This window comes from Epinephelus fuscoguttatus, linkage group LG6 (assembly GCF_011397635.1).
Source record: "Epinephelus fuscoguttatus linkage group LG6, E.fuscoguttatus.final_Chr_v1".
In the NCBI taxonomy this organism is placed as follows: Eukaryota; Metazoa; Chordata; class Actinopteri; order Perciformes; family Serranidae; genus Epinephelus; species Epinephelus fuscoguttatus.
The window spans coordinates 15675478-15702709 of NC_064757.1; the positions used below are offsets into that span (position 1 = coordinate 15675478).

The 27232-nt window shown below is 40.2% G+C and overlaps 2 protein-coding genes across 2 annotated transcripts; both read left to right on the forward strand.

Moving 5' to 3' along the window:
- The first annotated feature begins 803 nt into the window (after nucleotides 1-803).
- Nucleotides 804-4745, forward strand: vgll4l (vestigial like 4 like). Its single transcript, XM_049579236.1, has 5 exons — nucleotides 804-977; nucleotides 2684-2807; nucleotides 2922-3171; nucleotides 3712-3793; nucleotides 3942-4745. The coding sequence occupies exons 1-5, from the start codon at nucleotides 911-913 to the stop codon at nucleotides 4229-4231; spliced, it is 813 nt and encodes a 270-aa protein (XP_049435193.1). The 5' UTR covers nucleotides 804-910; the 3' UTR covers nucleotides 4232-4745.
- Nucleotides 4746-9161: 4416 nt separating this feature from the next.
- Nucleotides 9162-19064, forward strand: slc20a1a (solute carrier family 20 member 1a). The gene is made up of 11 exons (XM_049579181.1): nucleotides 9162-9333; nucleotides 10301-10933; nucleotides 11057-11197; nucleotides 12914-12999; nucleotides 15006-15102; nucleotides 16848-16967; nucleotides 17152-17361; nucleotides 17481-17952; nucleotides 18044-18229; nucleotides 18317-18401; nucleotides 18509-19064. The coding sequence occupies exons 2-11, from the start codon at nucleotides 10588-10590 to the stop codon at nucleotides 18662-18664; spliced, it is 1899 nt and encodes a 632-aa protein (XP_049435138.1). The 5' UTR covers nucleotides 9162-9333; nucleotides 10301-10587; the 3' UTR covers nucleotides 18665-19064.
- The last annotated feature ends 8168 nt before the right edge of the window (nucleotides 19065-27232 follow it).

Below are 27232 nucleotides of genomic sequence, written 5' to 3' on the forward strand. Positions count from 1 at the left end.
CAAGGGCACCACAGAGAATCATTTTTATTGATTCTCACTGCACTCATCTGCAAACATTATCAATCATACTCATGATAGATATATTTGTATATTATATATAAACATATTAATTACACTCTTAATAATTTTTAGCAGCACCAGTGTCACACAGTGTCTGAGTGAGTGGCCTCCAAAGACTTTCTACGTGAGGCCAAACTCCTCAGTATGCTCAGATTGTTCTCATGGCAGCGGCATTTTCAGGACTTAGGAGTCTTTGTCTGGCCATCAACAAAAGCCTTTGGATTACTGGTGAGGCAGGCTCACAGTACAGCTGCGTGCGTGTATGGGCAGGTCAGTGGAATGACTGGAGCTCCGGTGGGCTAAGAGCTCGAAAAAATGCAGTTTGGTGAGATTGCAGATTAGGAGGGAGGGAGGGGAGACGGACAGGTGTTGATTCCATGGAGGGAAACAAAAGGCACACTTCACTTTCTGCATAGCTTGGGGAGAAATCTATCAAAAAAATGATTCATGACCAAAAAGGTAATTCTTGTAGAAAAGAAAGTGTTGAATAAAGCAAACACTTCTCCAGTCAGTGTGGATTCTATGATCCTATGACATTTAGTAACTCCACTTTCCACCTTTGAGACTGGTCTACCTGTGAGCTCATTCCGCCTGTAGGACAATAACAACGCTGAGTGAATGAGGGCATTTGATTGGCCCCTACAGCAGCCAATCTGAATGCAGGGAATGAGTCACAGGGAAGCTACTGCACCTATCTGCACTCACCTGATACTTTACCTGGCTGAGCTCAGACCCAGCATCTCATTACCTTTCCAATACAATCTATAACTGAGGCTCATTGTGTCCTGTAAGCTCCGGCAGTCAAGGTGTTCTTCTGTATTTGGCTTCACTCAGGCAAAAACAAGGAGCCATGGCTGTGGCTAACTTCCAGTACATTACCCGGATGAGCAGTGGCTTCAAGGTCTACATTTTAGAGGGTAAGTTTGATTATTGCTTTTGTTTTATTGCCTTGTGTTTCGTGACGAGAGTTACTACTTGTTTTACCTTGATCAGTCTCTGCTGTAGTTAGGCTACAACACTTTAAAATATGTTGATATGTTTAGATCTTGTGTCATGGCTCAACCTTATATTATAGTTGTGTCCATTACATTGGCATTTACCCTTGATCTTCTCATGATATTTATGTAGATATCAAATATGAAGAATCAGATGTGGTGACAGTCTCGTGGAAGTTAGACACTAACAGCAACACTTAGCTTTTAAAAAATACTTTGTGAGTAATCCTTATTCATATGGTACAATGTAGCTTTTTTGTCATAAATAATAGATAGGTAGGGATCATACAGGGAATCTATCTAATAAAGAATAGAGGAAGCTCTTCTTAATGCATATTGGCTTGGATTGGATTCTGTAACTTGTATTGTCATTCAAACCCACACTGTGTTTCCAATGGAAATCCATACAATCAGAGTAAACACAGCCAAACAGAAGGTCAGGCAGCATTTTCCCTCTGCTAACAAGGAAGAAATATCCATGCCCGAGGCATTAGAAAATCAGCATAGGTGTGGTTATACCTGCCCGCCCCCCTCCTCCACAATGGCACACTGTGTGAAGGAGTAGCTCACAGGTGTTAGAGTGTTCTGCCAGTAGGAGTTGTGGATTGGAGCGAGCACTTGGGGTGTGAAGACACGGTGGACAACTTTCATTGTCTCTCAAATCAAAACACATAACCACCTCATTGTTTGATTTCAATAGATGTCATTGCAGCGTCTTTCAAACTAGTGAATGGTTGATTTGAATACAGTTGAAGGAGCTTTGAAGGACTCATGCCAAATCAGTCTGGGTGATCACATGTTAACAAAGCATACAGTCAAACAATGGGCCACAGTCTAATTATGCTGCCATTAGATTCTCAAACAATTATTTGTGTTTTGACTGTATGCATGACAGTTTTGAACATGTGAGCTTACTGATGTGAGCCCCAAGAGCAAATTGATTTAAACTAATATTCCTGATGCTCGGACTGAAATTTAAAAGGTGATGGCCCTGCCTTCGTGAAAACACTGAAAAATCATTTTGTGGGTTTAACTTGCAACCTGATTATACAGCGCATTTCATTTATTCAGCACACCAATGACATCACCAGCTCCTTGTTGATGTGTTTCAACTTGTGTCATTGCAATAATCCAGTCTGTGTACGTGAGTGTTCACAGTGATGGCCTTTTCACAAATGGTTGCCGCCCAAATCAGGGTCGTCAAAGACTAAAAGCTGTTAGATGTGTGGCACTCTGTCCTAACTAAACCTGTTGATTGTGCCCTTTTGGCTGTGTGATAGGGCTGAATGCCAACATTATGCAGAAAAACAACATTTACCGTTAGCACTGAATCAGCTGTGTAGTGTTGTAACCCTCGCTGATCAGGTAGATCGAGTTCTACAACTTAACGGAGTTTACAATTAACGGTGGCCCCAAAAAAAAAAACTTTCCCACGAATAGTAGTCATGCAGGTCAATGTCATGGATCAAAACAAGCAATTACTCATCCCTGAGTGTCACACACACACCATTGTTACTGTAGTAAAATCATCAGTGCCAGTAAATGATTAGTGTTCCAGCAAAAAGGCCAAGGTCAAACCCCTTTTGAAAGCATCTTATTCAAATTCTACATTTTATTATTTTTTTCAGGTCAGCCCCATCTCAGGAGCGAAGACAGATACAGACATTTTGCAAACGACCGAGCTCGAGCCCCAACTGTGCATCCAGTCAAACGCAAGCACAGCCACGACAGAGGTCTGACATTGGAGGAAAGGTTGGTGGAACAAGCTTATTCTTGTTTACAGTAGCACTTTAACATTAAAATGCCGACCTATTGAATGCAAATTCTGTCAGAGACGTGACATTTTATGTTGAATAAACATTTCAGGCGAGAGCGGGCACTGAGCAGAAGCAGTGGCAAAGCTGTCCAGAGAGCAGCACCAGCACCGGCAGTGTTCAACAGGCCACAGAGCCCCACATCTACCTGGAGTCCAACACCCAGCCCCACCAGTCCTCTGCCTGCCCATGTGTACTACGCGCCAGTTATGGATGAACCGCTTGCCCTCATCAAGAAACCCAGAAAAGACCCTGAAAGCACAGAGGCAAAGACTACGAGCTCTGCTACCACTCAACTCCAGGTAATTCACTTTAAAAACAAGTGCACCATGTGTCCTTAGCGTGTTCAGTGGCATTTCCTCAAAGGTCATGGTTATTTGAGAAGTGGCAGCACTATATGTCTCTTTGTAGTCTCAGTGTAGCTCTAGGCTACCCACAGGAGTGGTACATCTCACATCTGTAGCAAGTCAATCCAACAGCGCAGGCATTCTTCTTCCAAGAGTGTTTACAGGCCTAAGCTTGTCCGCGCTATGCAATCCAGCCGGATTCGGAAAGAAAATGTGAGCAATGGAGGGAGGAATTCCATCAACAAGACCAAACAGACTGCTCTGTCTTTGACCTGCATATGCCACCACACTGGGAGTGATCTGACTTTCATGGGCAAACCCAACCAGTTTAATCAGTTCTCAAATGATTTTTGTTAGTGCACAGCCAGGTTTAGGTGATAGTACAAAATTTGTGGGGTTAAGAGAAAATGCAAAGAAGGGCTGCTGTGTTCTAAAAGCAGTAAAAAAGTGCTTTCTCTGTGTCTTCAATTTGTGACCCATCCTTTTTTTTTTCAGATGCGCCCCTCTGTGATCACTTGCGTCTCCTCATCAAGAAACCCCTCCTGCAGATCTGAGGTCCACAGGAGCCCCTCATCAGGTCAGTCTCACAATCTTGTGAATGAGCTCATCCACCAGACGGTCACTCCCTAATCGTCAGGCACATGTCATAATGTAGATATCCACTCACTTTTCCTGACTCACCGAGGTGTGTATTTGACACTTGTTATTCGTCATTTCCCTTACAGTTGTTTCCAAATCCAACTATGACCACGTTGTTGAGGAGCATTTCCAGAGGAGCCTTGGCCTGAACTACCAGAAAGCTCGCTCCCAGCAGCTCTCCATCAGCGTGTCTGTGGACGACCACTTTGCCAAGGCTTTGGGAGACAAGTGGCACCAGATTAAATCCAAGTCTTCCTCCTGTTCTTCCACACCTCCCAGCAGTCCAAGTGTCACTCACTCCCCCACCTACAGTCTGTCCCACAAAGATTCCACCAGCAGCTCATCGCCCACTTCCAGCCGCTGGTCTGTCAATTAAAGCAGAAACGGCCTCTGATAGAGACTGTGACTTTTAACATTTCACTGCGTGCAGCTCTGCTTGGCGAGCAATGGAAATGCCAGCGCTTGTGTTAAGAGGGCGAGCTAACAGATGCAGGAGTGCTGTCACTTTGGACCTCCATGTGTCCGAATCTAAGACACGCTGATGCAGATGAATGTAGCAATAATTGGGATGTCCATGTTTTGTTACATTTCTATCCTCTGCTTGTCGATAGCATCTGAATACCTGAGATAATATAGATGGTGATGTGGGATGATTGAAAAAAATCAGCCAAATAATCCTTAACATTTCTTTGATTTTGTGTCATTCTGTTAATGCTGCCCGAATGCCACAGTTTCATTGTACTGTATTATATTTATGTTCTGATAACATATGGGTTCCTTATAGTCTAAAGGACTGGCCTGTCTGCTGTATAATATTGTGCTTGTCAGCTGTACACAAAAGAGATTTTTAAAAAGACGTTGAAACAATAAAAATATGAAAAATCCTTTAACAGCTTTGTGCGTTTCTCATTTGTAAAAGCATGTTTGTTTAGTGGATTACAAAATAAAGACTGAATTAATTTATTCATTTTTAAAAGAATTTCTTTCGAAAGAGAAGCTGAGGATTAAACCGAATAAAACTCACTTTAAAATTGCAGGCTGTGAACTGACGGACACTTTGTACGAACTGGGCAGGGTTCACCAGACAACCTAATTTCAGTAGTGAGTCAGTGTGCGTCTGCAACACGTCCGGTGCATACATGCCATTTACACTGAAGGCTGTTACCACACACCAAGTGGAAATTAAATGGGTGCATGAGCAACACGTTTGGGACTTTTTCCTGTAAGTCTGAGGGAATGTAGGGTGCATGTCCCAGCAGGCACCAGGGCTTGTGTTCTGACATTCCTGTCTCCTGAGAAAATGACTCTGTAAGATCCTACAGATCCTGTTTGGCAAGGGATAGGAGGGAGGGAAGAGGGGAAGGAAGGGTTGGGCTAATATAGGCCTGAGCATGAGAACCAGCCGAGCTCTTCAGTTACTTATTTGCATGTCCTATCTTGTCTTGCTTTTAATATGATAAGCCACATTAAAAAAAATTCCAAAGCTCCTGTCTTTGAAATTGCAGAGCTGGTCGATTTGAAAGAAGTGGGAAATAACCTTAATGACTGACAAATTAAACAGCTTGGGAAGAAAGTTGTAAATCAAGAGAGGGAATTAGGGGAAATGTGAATTGAAGGGGTTTTTATACTAAAACTGTTAAGGTAAATCATTAAAATTGTGAAAGCTAATGACATTGGGTGGACTGAGTTAAGTCATCTGCACAAAACCTCTTAAAATCCACCTTACAGTAACATAATGTTTACATCATAATGTGTGCAGCAAGTCTACACACACAGGAGCAAATAATGACCAATCTGCTGGTTATAACTTTTCCTTAGAAAGTACAGAAACTGGTATTTCCCTATAGAGTATATTCATTTTCCAGCGTAACCTGAACAGGGGCATTGCTGCCATCTTGAGGCGCTCAAGTAAACCTTAGGCTGCTGACATTGCCAGTGACAAATGGTTTCATGTTGCATGGATGAACAGCACAGACAACTAAAAACACAGCTCTGCAGGTCAACTTGTTGTTGAGCAAGGAGCTGGAGTACTTTGCTAAAATCACCACTAGGAGGCGACTTTATAACAGGCGTTTATAGCTGCATATCACTCTTCCTTATTCATAAACTCATAATCCCCTTCACATTTTATTTGACAGTACAAACATGGGATTAATGTGTCTGCCATTGCTAAGAAAATAATGTACTCTATAATTCTGCAAGGAGTGAGTCTATGTTAGTATTAATTTTGACACCATTTTACACTTGAAGGTTCTTAATGTTAATTTAGATATATGCAATTTATATACCCTTGTCTGTTTGTAGATTTGCTCTGTATTTGATGCACTGCAGTTTTATGCAAGTCTGATGCAGTTTCAAGCACTGTTGTCAGCTGAAAGTGGGAGTTCAAATGATAAAAAACAACTGGCCATGAGAATGTTAAAAGAAAAAACTTCTCAAGCTGCTGCAAAACAAATGCACATTGTCGTTTCAAGCAACAATAAAAGATAATTACCATACTGGATACCTCAAACAAGACAGAAAACAACATTTAACTCAATTTGACTGTGGCAGTAGTAATTAAGGATGCACCAGAGTACAGAAGATTGGCCGAGCCCTCTGGGAAAGTTCTTTTACTTTGTCTGGTCTGTCAAAAGTTAGATCACTGTCAATACAGCATGAAGCATTTTGTAAATAATTTAAATTGCTTGCTCTAATCTCATGAGAACATGATTGCGTGGAATGACAGTGTGTCTGTTGTGGTGGAGTGTATGATTCATTTTTAACGGTTCTTGTTCAACCTCTTCATGTTTAGATGATCAGAGATAATCTAGGATGATTGTTTGAACAAGGATTGTTTGGTTTCAGTCCGCTGGATGTTCACAATCCCAAACTGGCAGTTTTATTCAACCTACAGTAGTGGATATGATATGAAACATGCCTGTTAGAACAACTTTATTCCTACTGTTAATGCAGCTGTGTAACTACAACTAGACTGTCTTAATAGACAACAAACTCTTACAAACATTACAACATAGTTTAGTGTTAGTTAAGAGGTACAACATCACATCACAGCTCTCTTTCAGGATAAACCAAGCAAACCAACTTTCCAAATCTTTTTAATACAGAACTCAGATGGAAAAGCATCTGAAAAAAATGCTGTAAAACCTCTGCATTGCATTGCAAACATGGCAACTGTGGATATGTACTGTAAGACAAGCAGGCAAAAGCAGTAACAGTATATTAGTATTAAAGTTCTAATACTAGTTCTTATCAAGTTCTTATGAAATGTTCTATATCTAAAACCTGAAGTTGAATAAGGCCTCGATTCATGTTGGAGCTCCATGTATACGTATACACATATATATATACATGGACATAATTGAAAGCTTATTTTAAGCAACCAAAGAAGCCGCCAGATTGATACACAAAAGAAACTGTACCATGACTCAAGTGGTGGGTGGACAATAGACATTTATCCAGGATGTGTTCAGCCATGGCTGGATTATCAAATGGGCCTACCAGGCACAGGCCCAGAGGCCCAAAGTGTCAGAATGCCCTCTGGCCTTTACTTGCAAAATGTCACTCAAATTAACATGTACCCACCAGGAGGAGACTCAAAACGACCACAAAGAGACACAAAGACCACAAAGTGATGCAAAGGAACTGCTAAGAGACACAATATTACTTCAAAGAGAAACAAAAACGCAAGGACACACAAAATTACCACAATGTGGTGGAGGTGGTGGTGGGGCCCTTCGCATATCTGTGCCCAGAGGCCCATTGTCTCACAATCTGCCCATGCTCTTAGATGTTTACAGCTGCTGGGATCTTTTTCTTTCAGATTTGTTTTGACTGTCTGAGTGTGTGTATAAAGGTGAGGATATGCATTAGGCTATGAGCTAGTTCACAGCTCAACTCACAGTGTGAGTTGTCTTGTATCACAGATATATACAAACTAATGAACAGAGTGAAAACTGACATTATTATTTCAATGTCTGTAACACTATTTTGCACTTAACAAAATGCAAAAGGAAATCTGAAACACATTTTTCTGACATCAGTTCACCAGCATGAACTGATGTCACCATCACATTTCTTCTCAGCAGAGTTGTGAGTCACTTCCGTTTGCACCCGTCACATGCTTTGGAGAGGTCAAAATATTCCACACATTTAGCGTTTGTGTGCACGGGTTGTCAGATGTCACAAAGCCAAACGACATCATCTAACAGGCACTAAATTAATGAGTAATGAAAGGGAACTCATCAGCAGATTTGGAGGCAGTGTAGCAGATCAGAAAAGAGTCAATTCTGCTGACGGTGACGGTGGCCTGACAGTCTTGTGGGGTTTCTCAGTAAAGCGACTGGTGAATAACAGGTTGATCAGTAACATAGGTTGAGACTGTTGCTTCACATTCTGCTTAGATACACTTGCTTAGTGAGCTGTACACATCACCTGTGGTTCTCCACTGTCTAAACTTAAGTTCAGTGTCTTCATATTATGGCAGGGTCCATTCTTCTTTGATTGGAATTTGTGTCTTTGTCAGAGAAAGTTGGACAAGGACAAAAATACCTTAATGACCCTTTAAACAAGTGTATAGGCACAATAATACCCCCAGGCTGCAGTGCACATTACACACCTCCACAGGCCTAGCTTTTGTTCCAACATTAGGGGTGGGACATACGAAATGTAGGTGTCAGGACCCTCCAACACTTAATTTCTTGACTTTTTATGCACCAATTTTTCATGAAAATTGTTTCAATTTTGTCTTTGCCTATGCACACTTCAACATAAAATAGCTGGATGGCTGAAAATTAGGTATTTTTATAACCTCATAATATCAGGTTTGGCCAGTAGGAGGCGCCAGAGTGAAGGACATGCTATTAAATAAAAGGATCTTCACTTGTGTTCACTATTACATATCTGACTCAGGTCCTTATTGATAGATTTTGCCCATCAGTTTAAGCTGCACATGCGCATTGTCTTATTTACACGAGATAAGTCAAACTATACATAGTTACCAGGAATATTATGGAAATATAATAACCCCTGATTACCATAAACACACTGTATCCTGAAATATGTTTCTTTAGGAGCAACAAGATATATTTAGGCAAAACAATAGACATTTGTGTGCCTCCGTGGTGGTGAGGAAACACATATTTTGGGGGATTTCAGGTTCATATGCAGCAAAGCAACATAATCAAGGACAACTGTAATTATTCCTCCCTGCCAACAAACAAGCTAAACATTAGCTTTAGGGCAGCAGTGGTCTCATGACCGGGCTGGAAAGGCGTGTACTCACCCAGCTCAATATATAAACCAACCTCCAACAGGAGCCTCCAAACAGTACAGACCCCCCTCCTCTCACAGACGCGCATACTGTAACATCCTCTCTGTTTGCATTAAGCTCTTCAAGCCCGCTTCTCACCTCACAGCAGGACACACAACGTGTGCAGGAGCCAAACGGAGCGGAAAACTCTCACTGTGGTCTCACATGTAAGTATTTTTAACTATTTTCCTGCCTCTTTCTCATTTCTCCTCTCTGTGTTGTCGCTCTGTTTGAATTATGCAAGAGCAGCTAAGGAGATTAACATACCTCTATTTTCTATACTGATGGTGAGTTAGTTAACAATGAGTGAAAAGGCCAATTATTCTCAGCTGTTTAAAGTTTTAAGTGGATTTATGTGTGGTTTTACTCCGCAGTGGAATTTCAGAGGGTACTATAAAGTGACGCACACTGTGAACCTGTTGAATGTTGCCACACGGACACATTTAGATAAGCCAGATAATTACAGTGGTGGGTTTCATTACAAATATGGATTTCTTTTAATTCAAATATTAGCTATTGCTGGTCCAAATCTTAGAAAGTCCCATTAAAGCACTCTTAAGATTAAATACATGTAAAAGTGCAATAAAGTTAGTGCTGTTACGTCACTGATATACAGCCTACGTCCAACATGCGTCCCCATATGGAAATTAAGACCATAATAAAAACACTCTATAACAAATTTACATAAACAAGCCTTAAAATATGGCAGCATACTTTATTTGACAGAGATTTATGCTCATAAAACCTGTACATTGCATAATTTATGAGGGTATTCTGTCTTCTTCCTGCTTTTGCCAAGAAAATAATATTGTTATGTCATGTTATGATTCACTCATCTCACCACAGCTTTCTGTTCAGGCAGATAACGCCATAGTAATGTTATGCTCTAGCGAATTGGATGCCAAATTTTAATGTGGTTCACCCCAGTAATGACTTACTTCTGATATAAAACGCTTTATCACAACCACTTCCTTCTGCCACAGCATACTAAATCATGCATGCAGAACAAAATGATGCATGCTGTTTGGTCTCGTCAGCTAGTTTGGGATTTGTTAATGTGTAACTTAACTTTGGTTTTGAACCAGTTAATAATGTGTACTAACCTCTGACTTGTGTATTTATGTTTTTTTACAGTGTGTATCATCAGAGGCTCACTGTCACAATGGGTGTCCCTCCCATCTCTAAAGCCTGTCATTTTATGATGAAGCCTACTTATAAACCCCACATACCGAGCTAGCAATACATTTTCTTCCCATTAGTGCTTTTAGAACAGAAGTAAGAGGTTTTTAAATCCATTTTGTGGTAGAAATTTATTAATAAACACAGATTACCAAATAAGTCACTGATACACCACAATAAATTGGCTTTTCTTTTTTTTTTTACACTCTGATTGTTTAAATTAAATTGAATTGCAAGTAGTGATGGATACAACTACACTAGCAACCCTTGCTGCGGCCACCACCGTGGCTCTGGCTCAGTCTACCATGTCAGGCTACTTGTGGCTGTTGGTGGTAGGCTTCATCATTGCTTTCATCCTGGCTTTCTCTGTGGGGGCAAACGATGTTGCCAACTCCTTCGGTACTGCAGTGGGCTCTGGCGTGGTCACCTTGCGTCAGGCCTGCATCCTGGCCACTATCTTTGAGACAGTGGGCTCAGTGCTGCTGGGGGCCAAAGTCAGCGAAACCATCCGAAAGGGGATTATTGATGTCCAGATGTACAATGGCTCTGAACACATCCTGATGGCAGGATCGATAAGTGCAATGTGTGGTAAGCACTCACATACATACCTATGTGACATAAACACATAATGTCACATAAATCTAAACAAGATATTTGACCAGTAAATTTTCAGATTGTAAGAACAGGCTTGCTGATGTTTTTGTCCTACAGGCTCTGCTGTGTGGCAGCTGGCTGCATCATTCCTGAAGCTCCCCATTTCTGGAACCCACTGTATTGTTGGAGCCACAATTGGCTTTTCCATGGTAGCCAGAGGTCACCAAGGGGTCAAATGGATGGAGCTACTGCGCATTGGTGAGTATACGCTGTAGTATCTCTTGAAGATGTAGTTGGTAACTTTAAGAAAAAATATATTTTTTACTATATTTGATCAACTTTCATTACATCCTGACAGTAGTACTTGAGACAGATAATTTGTGAAAAAAATCATTTTCCTCCTCCTCCAAGCGCTGTAAAGGCCCTGATACATTGAGCTGACAGTCAACTGTCAGCTAATGTTGGGCCGTCAGTCAGTGTCCCTGGTCGCTGCAGTATGTCCCGCACCATTGGCCTTCATTGACATTAGACGGCTTTTTTTCCATTGATTCACTGTTGGCACCCAACAGTGAATACAATCACTCTGATTAGCAGTTCAGCTCAGTGCACAAGAGGAGAAACGGAAGTGAGCAAAGTAAACAAAGAGCTAAAGTCAAGCAAAGTGAGACCAAAACAAACTTGTTTTATAAGGTAAGATTGTATTACTGTAGCCATTGAGCTCTCTAGAAGAAACGGCTCATGATGGTTTGTGTTATTGTTAACTGGCACAGATATCGTAACTATATTTTGTTCTTTCAGCATTTGATTGTGTTGTTGATGTGCAAACTGGCTAACTAGCATCTTGAATCCATCCTGTCAGTCTTCTGGTTTCCCTTTTTGAAGGATGATGACAGACGACCACTGTCTGCTGGTGTGGAAGGTTATTTTCTCTTACCCAGATGTAGAATGTACATAATGGTTGCCCTTTTGCTGAAGTCTTTGCAGCATGTTCATGTGTGTCTTTTTGGCCGAGACATGGCGATGTGAGGCGATGCAGTGGGGGGGGTTTTCGTTGCTGCTAGTTCTCTGGTGTCGGTTTGGTGTGTCTGGGCCTTAATGGCATGTGCAATCACGCCTGAACGATAACAACCAATTAGAGCCAAGGAGTCACAGGAATGTCAATCATGTCATTTACAGCCACTGACCTGCGTTGACACTGTCAGACCAGGCAGAGCTGATCAAATATGAATCAAGATTATGTTACTGTAGCACTTTTTTCATCTCAAATGTCTTAGGAAATATATTTTAGTGTACTGTTTAGCTGTAAAATGGCAAACGTTTGTGACCCGGCTGCCATGTTGATAACAGTCAAGCCAAAAACCAAGCAACACCCACCGGTCAGAGCAAACGCTCTCATTTTACAGCTAAACCGTACACTAAAATATGTTTCTGGAGACACTTGTGGTTAAAAAATAGCTAATGCAGTAACATGATCTGGATTCATATTTGATCAGTGCTGCCTTGTTTGACAGTTTGACTGCAGTTCAGGACATGATTGACAGCTGTGTTAGAGACTCCTCGGCTCTGATTGGTTGTTTTCATTCAGACCACAGACTATATAATGATGGACGACGTGTTTGTGCTTCCTCCCACTGTACAAAATTAAAGTTAAAATGTCCCTGATATGGCCGCTGCCATCTTGCACTGGAGGCAGAGTCTGCGCAGTAGCGATCTCCACTGTATTTAGTTTCCGCTCATACATCCGCCTGACTAATCACAAGCAGCGCCATTGATTGAAAGCACAGCATTTGGCACACACAGCTGACAATCATGATGTCAAACCCCCTTTTTATAGCTTCAGATGTCGTCTGTACTGCTGTCAGGGTATAGTGACAATGTCAGCCAATATGACAAAATGTTATTTCTATAAAAGTTAAAAGTGTAGCTCAAAGCTCATTAATCAATGTTCTTTCACATATCTTTTGCTATCCAAAGTGGCATCCTGGTTCCTGTCACCTGTGCTGTCTGGCATCATGTCAGGAATTCTCTTCTATTTTGTTCGCAAATTCATTCTGAACAAGGTAAGCCTTAAAACTACTACTACTACTACTGCTAATGATAATAATAATAATAACGTGGATTTATATAGCACCTTTCAAGGTACTCAAGGCCACTTTACAGAGTAAGAAAATATAAATAAATAGATAAATAGGCAGAGTGAAAGTGAAAATAAACAAAACAGAAACAGAATAGCAATGATGGTTGAAGATGAGTGCACTGGCCATAAGCCTTGGTGAACAAATGGGTTTTCAGCAGTTTTTCGTAAATGTTCATACCAAAAGTTCACAGGCTAGTTTGGGGAGTGGAGAGCAGACCCTGGTTTTAGGACCATAGGTTCTGGGATGGGTTATAGGGGTGGAGGAGGTCAGACAGGTACTGGGGGGCAAGACCATGGAGGGATTTTTAGGTGTCCGTCCTGCCTGTCCAGGGCTTTGTTGGGCACCCTGGGGCTCCTTTGCAGAAGTCCAGATGGGAGTTGATAAAGGCATGAATAAGGGTCTCTGCCATGGAGTCAGAGAGTGATGACTGGAGTCTGGAAATATTTTTCAGGTGGAAAATCAGATTTACTGATGGTTTAGATGTGAGAATAGAAAGAGAGGATGGACTCCAAAATGACAGCCAGGTTTCAGACTTCTGAGGAAGGATGGATGCAACAGCTATCCACAGTGAGGAGGAGCTCTCCACCCTTGTGGAGCAGTGCCTTGGGGGCCACAACCACAAGCTTTGTTTTGTTGCTGTTAAGTTTGACTAGGTTTGATGACATCCATATTTTTATTATATGCATTCAGTTGACAAGAGACTGTGGGGGGGAGTTCAGTGGATGATTTGGTGCTGAGATACAGTTGTGTGTCATCAACATAGCAGTGAAAGCATAGACTGTGGTGGCAGGTGATCAGACCAAGGACGAGCATTTAGATGGCGAAGAGGAGGGATCCAAGCACAGAGCCTTGAGGCATGCCTTCGTTGACTGTTTTCTATTGGAGAGATATGAATGGAACCAGGAGAGAGCAGTGCCGGTGATCCTGATTTAGTCAGATAGGCAGTTGAGGAGGATGGTGTGGGAGACTGTCTCGTAGGCTGCTAAGAGGTCTAGGAGGATGGCCAGAATCAGCAGTGATGAGGAGGTAATTGGTGATTTTGATGAGGGCGGTGTGCGTGTTGTGGTGAGTTCTGAAGGCAGATTGAAGGGGTTCATAGAGTTCATGCCTGAACATGTACAGATGGGAGGGTCTATTGAGGAAAGAAAGGTTGGAATTCAGGCAGTAGTTATTGAGGTCATCTGGGTCCAGAGTAGACCTGGCCTTTTAAAGAAAGGGGTGACTGAGGCAGTTTTGATGCTGGAGGGTACCGTGCCAGACTCCAGGGAGGAGTTGATAATGTCCATCATGATGGGGCAGATGGTCAGTAAACGTGTCTTGAGCAAGGCTGTGGGCATGGGGTTCAGAGAACATGTGGAGGCCTTGGCCCTGGTGACCAGCTTAGCAATTAGATGACCATCCATGTGAGAGAAGCACTAGCCATTGTAGATAATTGATAAGTGTAATTGTAAAATGGAAGTTATCAGTGGGGAGAGGAAATGCTAATGCTAAGAATTCAAAATGATTCTTACTTAAAAGTGCATTGTTATTATTGTCAAAATAATATAGAAAAAGTATTAAAAAGTGAAAGTGCTAATTCTGCAGAAAATTGTGACTGACATATTATTAAACATGACATCATTAGATTTTTAATGCTGATGCATCAGCATTGAAGCAGCAAAAGTTTTAGGTAGTTTAGTCCAATGGTTACCAACCTAAAGTTTGAGCCCCATCCAAAGGGCAACAAAATAAATCCATGGGGTCTTAAGATGATTAATGTTGTAGGAAAGAAGAAACAATAAAGTTCTGCTACACCCTTTTCTTAAATTTAAAATACTGGATAACTTGACCTATTTGGGCTTAAATGAAACCATCTGAGAAGTTTCAAGGGGAAATATCTCTTTGTTGGAATTGCTAACAACCCTCTGCATTCACTCTGATTTCCACAGGCTGACCCTGTACCCAACGGCCTCAGAGCTCTTCCTATCTTCTATGCCACAACCATGGGCATCAACCTCTTCTCCATCATGTTTACAGGAGCACCGCGTAAGTACCATCTCCACGCACCACACCTATGCTTCTTTTGATTCACACAGCAGCTCTTGAAAGCCCTGGCGCAAGATGAGGTCTGACTAAATGTCACTGGAGACACAGAAGAGAGTTGATGACAATCATCTTAGGACAAAGTAGGTGGCAAAAAATTAAGAAACATTTGATTTAAAGAGTTTTAGACTGCTTTTGTTTTGGTAATTTTGGACTTTATTTTGTCAGCCAAAAATGCATCAGCCCTGGCATATCTGTCTGATGAACTGTTCCTTTCAAGATAAAACCAGTGATAAAATGGTCAGACATTAATTGCACAAAATTAAAGCCACCACACACAACAAAAATAAAGTTAAACCAGCTGAATGGGGATTTGAGAAAGATTCAACTATTAAATGGACAATTTCCACTCCTTTTTGTTTCATTTGCAGGATTGAACTTATCAAGAAGTCAACTGGCCTGGGCCCTTCACTGAAGGCTGCAGGCCGGTGTGTGTGGGTCAAGAGATATAACACACCATAACTCCTGCTATGCAAAATTGCAGCCTAATACAGCAGAGTGCACTTCTCACACTGATACTGCACACATGTTCCAGCCAACACTTTATTTTCTGACATAGAGATACAGAAAAAACATTACTTTGTGTCAACACTGTTTGGCTGCACATCCATATTGATAATGAAAGCCACTGCTTTTACTATGTGGCTTTTTATTGTTGTTAACCTGCTGTTGTCTACATGAGCAAACAGGTAAGTTGTGTCTGTGAGGGAAAATTCAATATTGTCATACTAACCTGCATTCAGATATCTAATTCTGGCAGTTACAGCAACAACTGTGTTAGCTTTAAAAGACGTGAAATACCAGAGAATACTGAGTGTATAATCACTGGGCTGCCAGACTGTTCTTCTGATCACTATCTGATCGGAGGAGTGTGCACTCCTGCTGATACTAGTGTCTGTACACGGGCATAAATTTAGTCAGTGCAGGTGGGGCAGTTACACTGAGGCACATCGGGTGAGGGGGCCAAGAGAGAATGGGTCCTCCAACAATATGTTGGGCAGGAAAACGGGGCCCTTGTGAGTGAGTCACATGGCCACCTTAAAAATAGGCCCGCGTTCAAAGAAAAACTAACATTAAATTAAAAATGGTGCCATTACTATATATGCCTTTGAAAGGCGAACCCATCTACAACAGTAGAATAGTCTGTAGCAATATAACAAAATATGTTCATATATATGCTCACTCTAGACAAACTCTAGATAAACTATAAAAACTATTCAATTAAATGAATATGAATATTTTCGTAGATATTTTTGTCATATACATATATGCAATGTGATCATGTGACAAGAAAATAAGATTATATGTTAGCTAGTTTAGGCACATAACAAGTAACTAGCATGCACTAGGGTCCTTCATAACGACGCGCAGTGGGGCCCGTTGTAACTACCTTATGCTACTGTGTCTGTAACATTGATAGAGCAGGTCACTAAAACATTTTGACCATAGCTCATGAAACAGAAAGAGTAATGATTACTTTGGAAAAGGGTCAATATGTCAGAGACCCATAAGATGTGACAAAGTGTCTCTAGTAATTAGGCTAGGAATGTTTGAGTACTAACAGTTTCTTATCTCACTGTTTGGAAGGGAGCAGCATCATTTGTGAATAAATGGAAGAAGCAGTTAAGTTTCTGTTTGTCCTTATCTGAGACAGACCTTTCTCTCATGTCCCTGTCTCATGTGCACAGTGCTGGGTTTTGACAGAGTGCCATGGTGGGGTACCCTGTGCATTGTGCTGGGCTGTGCCTTCATCACAGCTTTGATTGTTTGGTTCGTTGTCTGTCCATACCTCAAGAAGAAAATCAAGCGTGAGTAAATCTTCCACTTTCGGACTCACTTACAAGTGCATTTTGAATGAAAACATATTTTATGCTTATGAGTAAAATAGAGGGTTTTTATATCATTTTCTATGCTGGGTGGGATGTTTTGTTAAGCTTGTATAAGTAAAATGTGACATACTTGATCTCAGCTGAACACCATACTGTACCTCAGGAGAAACAACTGATGCTCCCTGTGAAACTCCACTAATGGAGAAGAACTCCAGCAAACCTGCTCCAGCAGAGCAGCCCTCAATACGTCATGACCCTCAACCCCAGACTCCTCCAGCAGACACTCAAATGGTGGCATTCAAACTCGGAGGCTCAGAGGAAGCTGACTTGGACAACAGTGACATGGAAAACAAAGACCTGGACATCAGCAATGGTGAGTCGTTTGAACGGTTTAAAATGAATTATATTATTTACACTTTATCCGACTACATTAATCGCCACAGCAGTGATATAACTGTAAGGAACGCTGACTAAGTTTATTTATTCTCATAGTTTTGAATGGCAATATTGGCCCCATGATGATCACTGATCCTCACAGTGGACGGTCCCACACGATCCACAAAGATTCTGGTCTTTACAAAGACCTGCTACACAAGCTTCACAAGGCTAAGGTCGGTGACTGCATAGGTGACAGTGATACAGAGGAGCGGCCCATCAGGAGGAACAACAGCTACACCTCCTACACAATGGCTATTTATGGCATTCAAGGAGATCCTAAATACAAAGACCTGGATGATGGGCTGCAGAGAAGATCGAGGGTGGACAGTCACAGCAGCTACAGCTCAGCGCTGACCAATGGGAGTGTAGTCCAAGAAGAGAGTCTGACTCAGGAAGCTGGCATGGACCTTGGTCTGGAAGAGGATGAGCTTGAAGTCGACCAACCAGCTGTCGCTTTGCTTTTCCAGTTCCTGCAGATACTCACAGCATGCTTTGGCTCCTTTGCTCACGGAGGGAACGATGTCAGGTAGGCAAGGGTGGTTTTCTCTTTAGGAATTTATGTATGTGTTGATTATCCAGAGTAGTTACATAAACTGTTTTTTTTAATTTTTTAATAGCAATGCAATTGGTCCACTGGTGGCTCTCTGGCTTCTGTATGAGAGCGGCTCTGTGATGTCCAACACACCAACACCCATTTGGTTGCTTCTTTACGGAGGAGTGGGTATTTGCGCTGGACTCTGGGTATGGGGACGAAGAGTGATGCAGACCATGGGCAAAGACCTTACACCCATTACACCATCCAGGTATGCCACACCTTTATATTCTTTAATAAGTAAAATTAGGATGTATCTGATAGTCAAAGTGTACTAACATATTTTATTTCACTTTAGTGGATTCAGCATTGAGCTAGCATCAGCACTCACAGTTGTTGTGGCATCCAATGTTGGTCTTCCTGTCAGCACAACCCACTGCAAGGTAACAGAACTCAAAAGTGTGAAACTTCAACCTAAATAGATGAATATGATAATCAAATGTAGGTTCAGTTTGAGCATGTGTTATAAAAGTGTTTTACATCCACACAGGTGGGGTCTGTGGTGGCTGTTGGATGGCTGCGCTCAAGGAAATCAGTTGACTGGCGTCTGTTCAGGAACATCTTCATCGCCTGGTTTGTCACAGTTCCTATCTCTGGGCTGATCAGTGCTGCCATCATGGCTCTCTTCATATATGTTGTTCTGTGAGCCTCACACTGCCCTGCCACACTGTTACTTCAACTGACAGACTGCTACCTACAGATTTTGTTCGACTGACTGACTGACCAACTAAACACGTTGTTTGGTCCTATTAATGCTTTTTATATGATGCAATGTCACGTCAAGGTCAAGCCAATTATATTACCTCACAGGAATATGTCCATGAATGATGTAGGATCTAATAACACTGTTCAAACATCCTGTGATCCCTTTGTATATTTGTATAAAAGCAATATGTATTATAAATCAAATAATTCACTTGTGACTGACACCATACAAATAACAGTTATATTCTCTGTTTGCGTATCTGGATGTAATAAAACAAGGAGTTGCTTGATTTGCAGGAATTTCAATGTATTTTACTCACTATTAAACATTTTCCACTGAATCTTATTTAATGTGTGTTTGGGGAAGAGATGGGTCAGTAAACACAAACAAACAATACATGGACGAAAACTGAAATCTTTTCCTACATTATCATTTTTTCCAGCATATACCTACTGCAAAAAAAAAATGCAGCGGCCCCTGCTTATTAGTACACTGAAAAGTCCACTAGGTGTTGCTTTTGCTGCAGCAGCCACCACAGCTAATGTTGAGTTTTAACACTGTTCTCCCGAGTGTATTTACCATCTGCAGTAGGTTTCTTTTTTAAGATTCTGTGCAAGTTCATTTCATAACCATTGTAATTTATGCTGTAATTTATCATATAAAAACTTTAGTCTGCTCAAAAGAAATTATTTCAGGGTGCATTCAAATTACTCTCCTGTCCATTTACTTTTATTTAAAGCCTGTAGTAGCAACCATTGTAACTTGGCCAGACTATAAATGCTATGGTATACTAGTCAGTGAATCATGAATCAGTGGTATTATACTAGTCAAACTAGCAGAGCTATCCATGAATCCATATCACCCAGATAATGGTATTTTTCTCCCTGCTGACGTCTGACAGAATGTACCAGATACCCCTGACCAGCATTGAGGAGCTCGGGTGGACTGACGGACAAACAGACAGACGAACAAATGAAAGGAAGAAAAACAAGTAGGAAAAAGATTTTAGCTACAGATTGTTCCTCAAAAAATATTAATTACTCACAAGCACCCACTGAGCAATAGACGGATATTAGACGTCTAGTTATTTTTTAGACCTAATTTCAACCGTCTGGATTCTGTCTATTTTTAGACGGAATTTAGACGTTGCACTTTAATCCAGTATTCGATAACTATTAATTAAAAAAACAACTGTAAGGTGCATAACTGATCTCCAAATACTTAACTAAAATAATAATGATAGCCGTTGAGCGATATACAGTATAGTATAGATATAGTCTACATTTAGACGTCTAAAAAACTTTCATTTCTATACCCCTGATAGACCAATTTTAGACTAGACGTCTAAGGAACATTTAGACGTATATTAGACGTATAATAGACCTAAAAATGCTCGGTGGGCATTGAATTCATCACTGCTTGTGCAACTTTAATACATCTGACTGACAGGGATGGTTTTGGAGCAGAGTGTCCTGGGTTTGCCCAAGGACTGTTGCTTTCAAGTCAGGTCAGTAAACACACAATGGTACAGGCTGATGCATGCCGAGGTATGTGTTATTGAAGAGGCCCTGCCTTCAATTCCGTAAAAATCATGCGCAAAGTATTGTGGGTGCTTAGTGCCCGCTGAGGATACAAATTGTCCTTGAAAATTCTCTGAAAGAACACCTCAGTTTCAGCAGAATTCAAAAGACCCTTGACTTTGGAACAATACATTGGTGGGATTCAGTGACGTAGCCTCCTTGAAATTTAGCTGTTTAAGGATCCTTCCTTGACTTTGAGAAGCACTAGACTCATTCGAGACGAGCCAGGCCTGCGCAGAATCGATCATGGTGATCGCTGGACATTGCACACCTGTTAGATTTGTGTTTGTTTGTGTTTGTGTGTCTTTCTACACGGTGTTGTTGGGTATGCATGTTTTATTTAAATTTACCTTACTGGCTACAAACTAAAAGCAAGTCTGCAAGGTTTTGTTTTTTAATACAGCATGTGGTCCCAGTTTGGAAGGCCAGTGGTCAAACAATGCTTCTCATGGGTGGTTGGGTTTCACAGTAGCTCACTTAAATTAATGCATCACAGTTTAAAGCCCCTGCTGTTTGTGGGAGGGACTTTGATCACCCATTTAAGATCAATTAAAACCAGTATTTTGCATGATAGTGAAAGTTTTTATAGTCACTTCAGTGCCACAGGAGTGAGTAAAATAGAATGGCACCTGGAAATGTTATGAAGAGGTTCAGGGACACCAGCAACACTACAAACTAAAAACCCCACAGCTCCCATAAGGGTAGACATAAGGTCTAAAATGTAAACAGGGTGGTTGACAAGATGTATAAGGTAGAGAAGGGGTCTGTATAGTCTGCCATGAACCATGTCCTAGCAACCAAATATGATAATTTAGAATAGATGAGGAACAAAACAAAAGAAAACCTCTTTGAGCAATGTCTGAACTGACATTTCAAATGAAGCCTCATGCATGCATTTTGGCCTTTCAGTCCTATCATAAGCTTTTATTCAGGTAAGTTAAATAGGAGGTTATTACCCCCCAAAAAAGAGGAAGAAGAAGAGGAACAAAAACAAACAGGAAAACCAACAAAAAAGGGGAAGGACAGAAAACAACAGAAGAAGAGAAGGACCACAACAAAGAAGAAGAGGAACAACAACAACATAGAAGAGCAAGAAGAACAAAGGAGAAGAAGAAGGAGGAACAACAACAAGAACACCAGAAGCAGAAGAGGGAGTAAGAAGAGAAAAGACGACAACAAAAAATGAAGAGAAAAACATGACAGAAGAACAACTACAAAAAGAAAAAAGAGAAAGAAGGATTAAAACAATAAGTGAACAAACAACGAAAAGGAAGTGTAAGAGAAGCAAAGAAAAGTCAAGAGGAACATCGAAAAGAAGAAAGAATGAAGACAACACAGAAGAAGAAGAAAGGTGAGTCACCATGAGTGGTGGAAATTATGCTGTTTAGTCCATAGTGAAATAGGTGATGTTCGCTCCCCTAAGAGTTAATATCTTAATGGAAAAGTCTGAGCGTTTAGAGTGTCTTGCTATTGTTATTCACACTTAATCAGTTTCCCCTATCTCTGACTGGTATGAGGCCCAAGTACAGATGCAGCTTCATCCTCAGTGGTCCTGTCTCCCCATACCCACGACCAATGAAACAGCCCTACTCCCAGCTGAGGAAGCAGGTGAGCAGCATTCCGTCATGTGACATGTCAGCTGATAGTAACAGAAATGTTGATCATGGTGCTCAGCATAAGTTCAATCAGGAAGACTTTCTGTGTGCTCATTCATTCACAATTCTCTGCCTCCCACTCCCACCACTTCCTCTAATCTGCTGACTATGAGTGTTCACTCTTCCAGTTATCCAATTAGACTTTGCCACGATCTCTATCAGCCAATCAGGATGCCACTATAAAATTTTAAATCTGCTCTCATCTCTGCTGCTGTCAGCTGTCATTTTAGGCATTTTTGATTGGTCGTTGGACCATAATTTCTGTTCGTCAGTACTGACAGTAATTTCTGTTTGGTCACTGGACCTTATTTTACTTACATGGTTTTATTTAAGGTGGTGTAGTGACCTTAGTTTGTTCAGTCTATAGACTTTTTATTTCTGTTGTTCCTTGTTGACCTTTTATTATGTTCTACATTTAGACTCCCCAGGTCACTAGGACCTCACACCAGCCACAGTATTTTCAGTTTGGTCATCAGACCATTAATTTCTGTTGCTGACTTAATTTATGTGGACACTGGACCTTGGTCTTTTTTTAAACATTTTATCCAAGCTGGTCTTCTGACCTTGATTTCTGTTTGGTCTTATGACCTTTTATCTTGCTCAACACTTTTTCAGCTCTCCTTTCTGGTATATCACCATTATTTCTTTTGTCACAGCTTATTTTATCTCTCGCTTTAATAATATTTTAATAATATTTGGTTAGAGCTCAACATGTTTCCATACTCCATACTTTTCAATGCTTATTTTGCATCTATCATCATCTACTAGATAATGACTCCCTAGCTGTCATTCCAGACTTATTCTTACCACACGTTTCTCATCAGGGTTAAATTATCGTATTCAGGGCTTATTTCAGTCATATACTTAATGGGCATATATCCATTTCATAGTCTTTCTTGTTTTGCTTTATGTGTGTTTCTGTTTTTGGGGCACTCTCTATTCCCTATTTGTCTATGGATTAATTACCTGTTTAAATCATACCATCTCAATGGGGTCTAATCGCCAAAGAATTTTTACATTTTTTCATTCTTATGTGCACATTTTGATCAATATTCTTTTCACTATAAAAATGAGTCTCCCAAAATTAAAATTATGTTATTACCAGTGGTGGAAAAAAGTACTGAGATTTCTACTTAAGGAAAAGTAGAAATACCAGTCTAGAAACACTTGATAATAAGAAAAAGTCCTGGATTCAAAATGTTACTTGAGTATAAGTTCAGAAGGAAGACAGATAAAACCCAACAAAGAGCAAGAGTTAGCACAAAATAGAATAGGAAGAACAATAACAAAGAAGAGGAAGAAAGAGGAAGAAGAGCAACAACAAAGATGAAGAAAAGAAAGAACAACACTAACTAAAGAGTAGAAGACAGACAAAAAAAGTAAAGGAAGTAAAAGAAGGATGAAGAACGATAACAACAATAAAGAGAAAGAAGAGTAACAACAGAGAAAAAGAACAAAAAGAAAGAAGGAGGACAAAAACAACAAAGAAGAACAGAGATAAAAACAACATCAAAGAACAACAACACCAGGAGAGAAGAACACTGATTAAAACTAGGAAGAGGCGAAACAAAAATAAGAACATGGACAACAAAGCTAAGGAAGAAGAAGACAAAGGAAAACAAGAAAGAAGAAAAAGAAGAACAAGAAGAAGAAAGACAAAGAAAAGTGATAAAAACCAACAAAGAGGAAAGGGAAGAAGAACAAAAAAATGCAACAAAAATAAGAAGAGGAAGAAGAGAAACCTGAGAAATTGGGAAAATTAAAACTAAAAATGAGGGCAGCATAAATATTAGCATGTCAACACTGCACAAAGGTCACCAGACCCAGGGGTGAAGTTAGTTTAATATTTGATATCTACCATTTTCCGAGGCTGTTATCTTCAATAGCTAAATATCAAAGCCTTGATTTCACCAAGTTTTTGTTGGAAAGCTAATTTAGGCAGATATTTCAGTTTTAGTCAACTCAAAATGATTAAAAATGCTGATGCAGTTGAGAGAGCAATGAACTGAATGTCTGTCCAACACACCTGTGACTATAGGAGTAGTTAGGGACCATATGCAGAAGACCAACAAGTCCAACAAGACCAAAACAACAAGTCGAACCTTGAAGCAGATGGGCTACAGCAGCAGAAGACCACACCAGGTGCCACTCCTGTCAGCTAAGAACAGAAAACTGAGGCTACAATTCGCACGGGCTCACCAAAATTGGACAAAAGAAGATTAGAAAAACGTTGCCTGGTCTCATGAGTCTTGATTTGTGCAGCCACATTCAGATGGTAGAGTCAGAATTTGGTATAGTCAACATGAAAGCATGGATCCATCCTGACTTGTATCAACGGTTCAGGCTGGTGGTGGTGGTGGTGGTGGTGGTGGTGTAATGGTGTGGGGGATATTTTCTTGGCACACTTTGGGCCCCTTAGTACCAACTGAGCATGGTTTAAACACCTCAGCCTACCTGAGTATTGTTGCCAACTGTGTCCATCCCTTTATGACCACAGTGTACCCATCTTCTGATGGCAACTTCCAGCAGGATAACGCGCCATGTCACAAAGCTTAAATTATCTCAAACTGGTTTCTTGAACATGACAATGAGTTCACTGTACTCCAATGGCCTCCACAGTCACTAGATCTCAATCTAATAGAGCACTTTTGGGATGTGGTGGAATGGGAGATTTGCATCATGGATGTGCAGTCCACAAATCTGCAGCAACTGCAAGATGCCATCATGTAAACATGGACCAAAATCTCTGAGGAATGTTTCCAGCACTTTGTTGAATCTATGCCACGAAGAATTAAGGCAGTTCTGAAGGCAGAAGGGGAGCCAATGTGGTACTCAATCAATTCAATCAATCAATTTTATTTATAAAGCCCAATATCACAAATCACAATTTGTCTCACAGGGCTTTACTATGGGGTGCCGTTTGTAAAGTGTCTCATGCTGAAAATAACATCAACATTTTGCCACATTTAGCTTCAAACAATGTTTAAAAAAGTATTGTGAATTTTTTAACGTCACCTTTTACCACATTTACAGCAGTATTTGTTAACCTAGAAATATATTAAATAGTTAAATCTAAACATTAAATGTGGCACCTAAATGTTAAATGTTAAATCTAAATATTAAATATAAATATAAATATAAATGTTAAATCTAAATGCTAAATATAAATCTAAATGTTAAATCTAAATGTTCTGTGTGAAACTAAATATTTAGCTAATATGCAAATTCACACTACCGGTCACCGGAAGTACCAAAATAAAATCTCGAGATGGTCAGACTGTGTTTATAGAATAAAATAACGAATTAAAACCAACTTATCGGGGGAAATGAACACTTGAACATACATTAACATGATAATAACTACCTAAAATAACAAGAAACATGTTTGGAGAAATTTTTATTTGATGTGTACTTTGAGTTGTTAGTGTTCCTTCGGAGGGACTAACAACCTAAGCTAAGCTAACAACCGTTAGCTCTTAGCACCGTTAGCAGTGTCTGTAATGACTCATAAAAAAAAATATTTCTTTCCAGCGGATGTCTTAGTTACAACATGATTGAGCTAGCAAAGCAGTTTAGTGTTGCGATGTGTGGTATTTATTCAGTTTTGGGAAATCACGATGTCTAGAAAGCATCAGTAGCTGTAGCAGCAGCAAAGCTAACATCAGGACGTCATCTGTTAAAAGCCTCCCGTTATCGGATACGACATGAAACTACTCCAGTTAGCTCAATCATGTTGTAACTAAGACATCCGCTGGAAAAAAAGATTTTTTTTCACGGACTGTTTAGAGTTAATGAGTCACCGTTAACGGGGCTAACAGCTAACGGTTAGCCCCGCTAATCTACGATAACCATGTTATTAATTTCAGAATGTGATAGTAATGTTTGTTCAGTCATTGTGTTTATAGACTTTACAAACACCAGATCAGTCTAAACGGTGATACAGTGACGTGAAAAACGTGAGATGTGCATATATATATGTAGCTAAACTCCGCCGGTTTTCTACCTGGAAGTATTTGTGAACAACAAGGTGATTCCCTGCAAAGGGACACTAACAACTCAAAGTACACGTCAAATAAAATTTCTCCAAACACGTTTCTTGTTATTTTAGGTAGTTATTATCACGCTAATGTATGTTCAAGTGTCCATTTCCCCCGATAAGTTGGTTTTAATTCGTTATTTGATTCTATAAACACAGTCTGACCATCTCAAGCTTTTATTTTGGTACTTCCGGTGACCGGCAGTGTGAATTTGCATATTAGCTAAATATTTAGTTTCACCCAGAACATTTAGATTTAACATTTAGATTTAGATTTAGATTTAACATTTACATTTACATTTATATTTAATATTTAGATTTAACATTTATATTTATATTTAGCATTTAGATTTAGATTTAGATTTAACATTTAACATTTAGGTGCCACATTTAATATTTAGATTTAACTATTTAATATATTTCTAAGTTAACAAATATTGCTGTAAATGTGGTAAAAGGTGACATTAACACTTTTTTAAACATTGTTTGAAGCTAAATGTGGCAAAATGTTGAGGTTATTTTCAGTGTGAGCCACTTTACAAACGGCACCCCATACTTTACAGCATATGACATCCCTCTGTCCTTAGGACCCTCGCAGTAGATAAGGAAAAACTCCCTGGTACAAGCAAGGTGTACCTAATAAAGTGGCTGGTAAGTGTATTTACTGCCGGGTAGCCTAGTGCTAAAATAATACTATAATAGTACATCAAGAACCAGAATCTCTGGAAATCTAGATTCCATAGCAGCTTCCTAAAAGCTGAACACTAGCTTTTGTTTACTGAAAAATGAGTTTCTTGTGAAGGTTTAGTAACACCAAAAGGCCACATGATGGTGCTCTTGTCCAGATAATTGATGCCGTTGGTGGGGTCTGAGGTTTAGGAGACTTCCACAAACTGGTCTCTCCCATAATCACCACTTCATTAGTAATTTTCTTTATTGCTCAAAGGTAAGCAACCTATATACGCTGAGGGGGGTGCCTTCGACTTTTCAGCTTTCATGTGCAGAGTAGCATGAGATATGAAGCTGACAAGTTAGCCTGTTTCACTGAGCCAAAATAATAGTATACCCTGACCTTGAATGAAGGAGAGTATTTCTATTTTTTTTTAAGACCTTCGTTTTCTGTAGCTCTGATAAGTTTGGTTCTTTACTCCTCCATATGTCAAAACAGTCAGACTGCACTAACATCAACATTAAAGCATTTGACCTTTCCTTTAAAATCCTCTGGTCAGTAAATGTG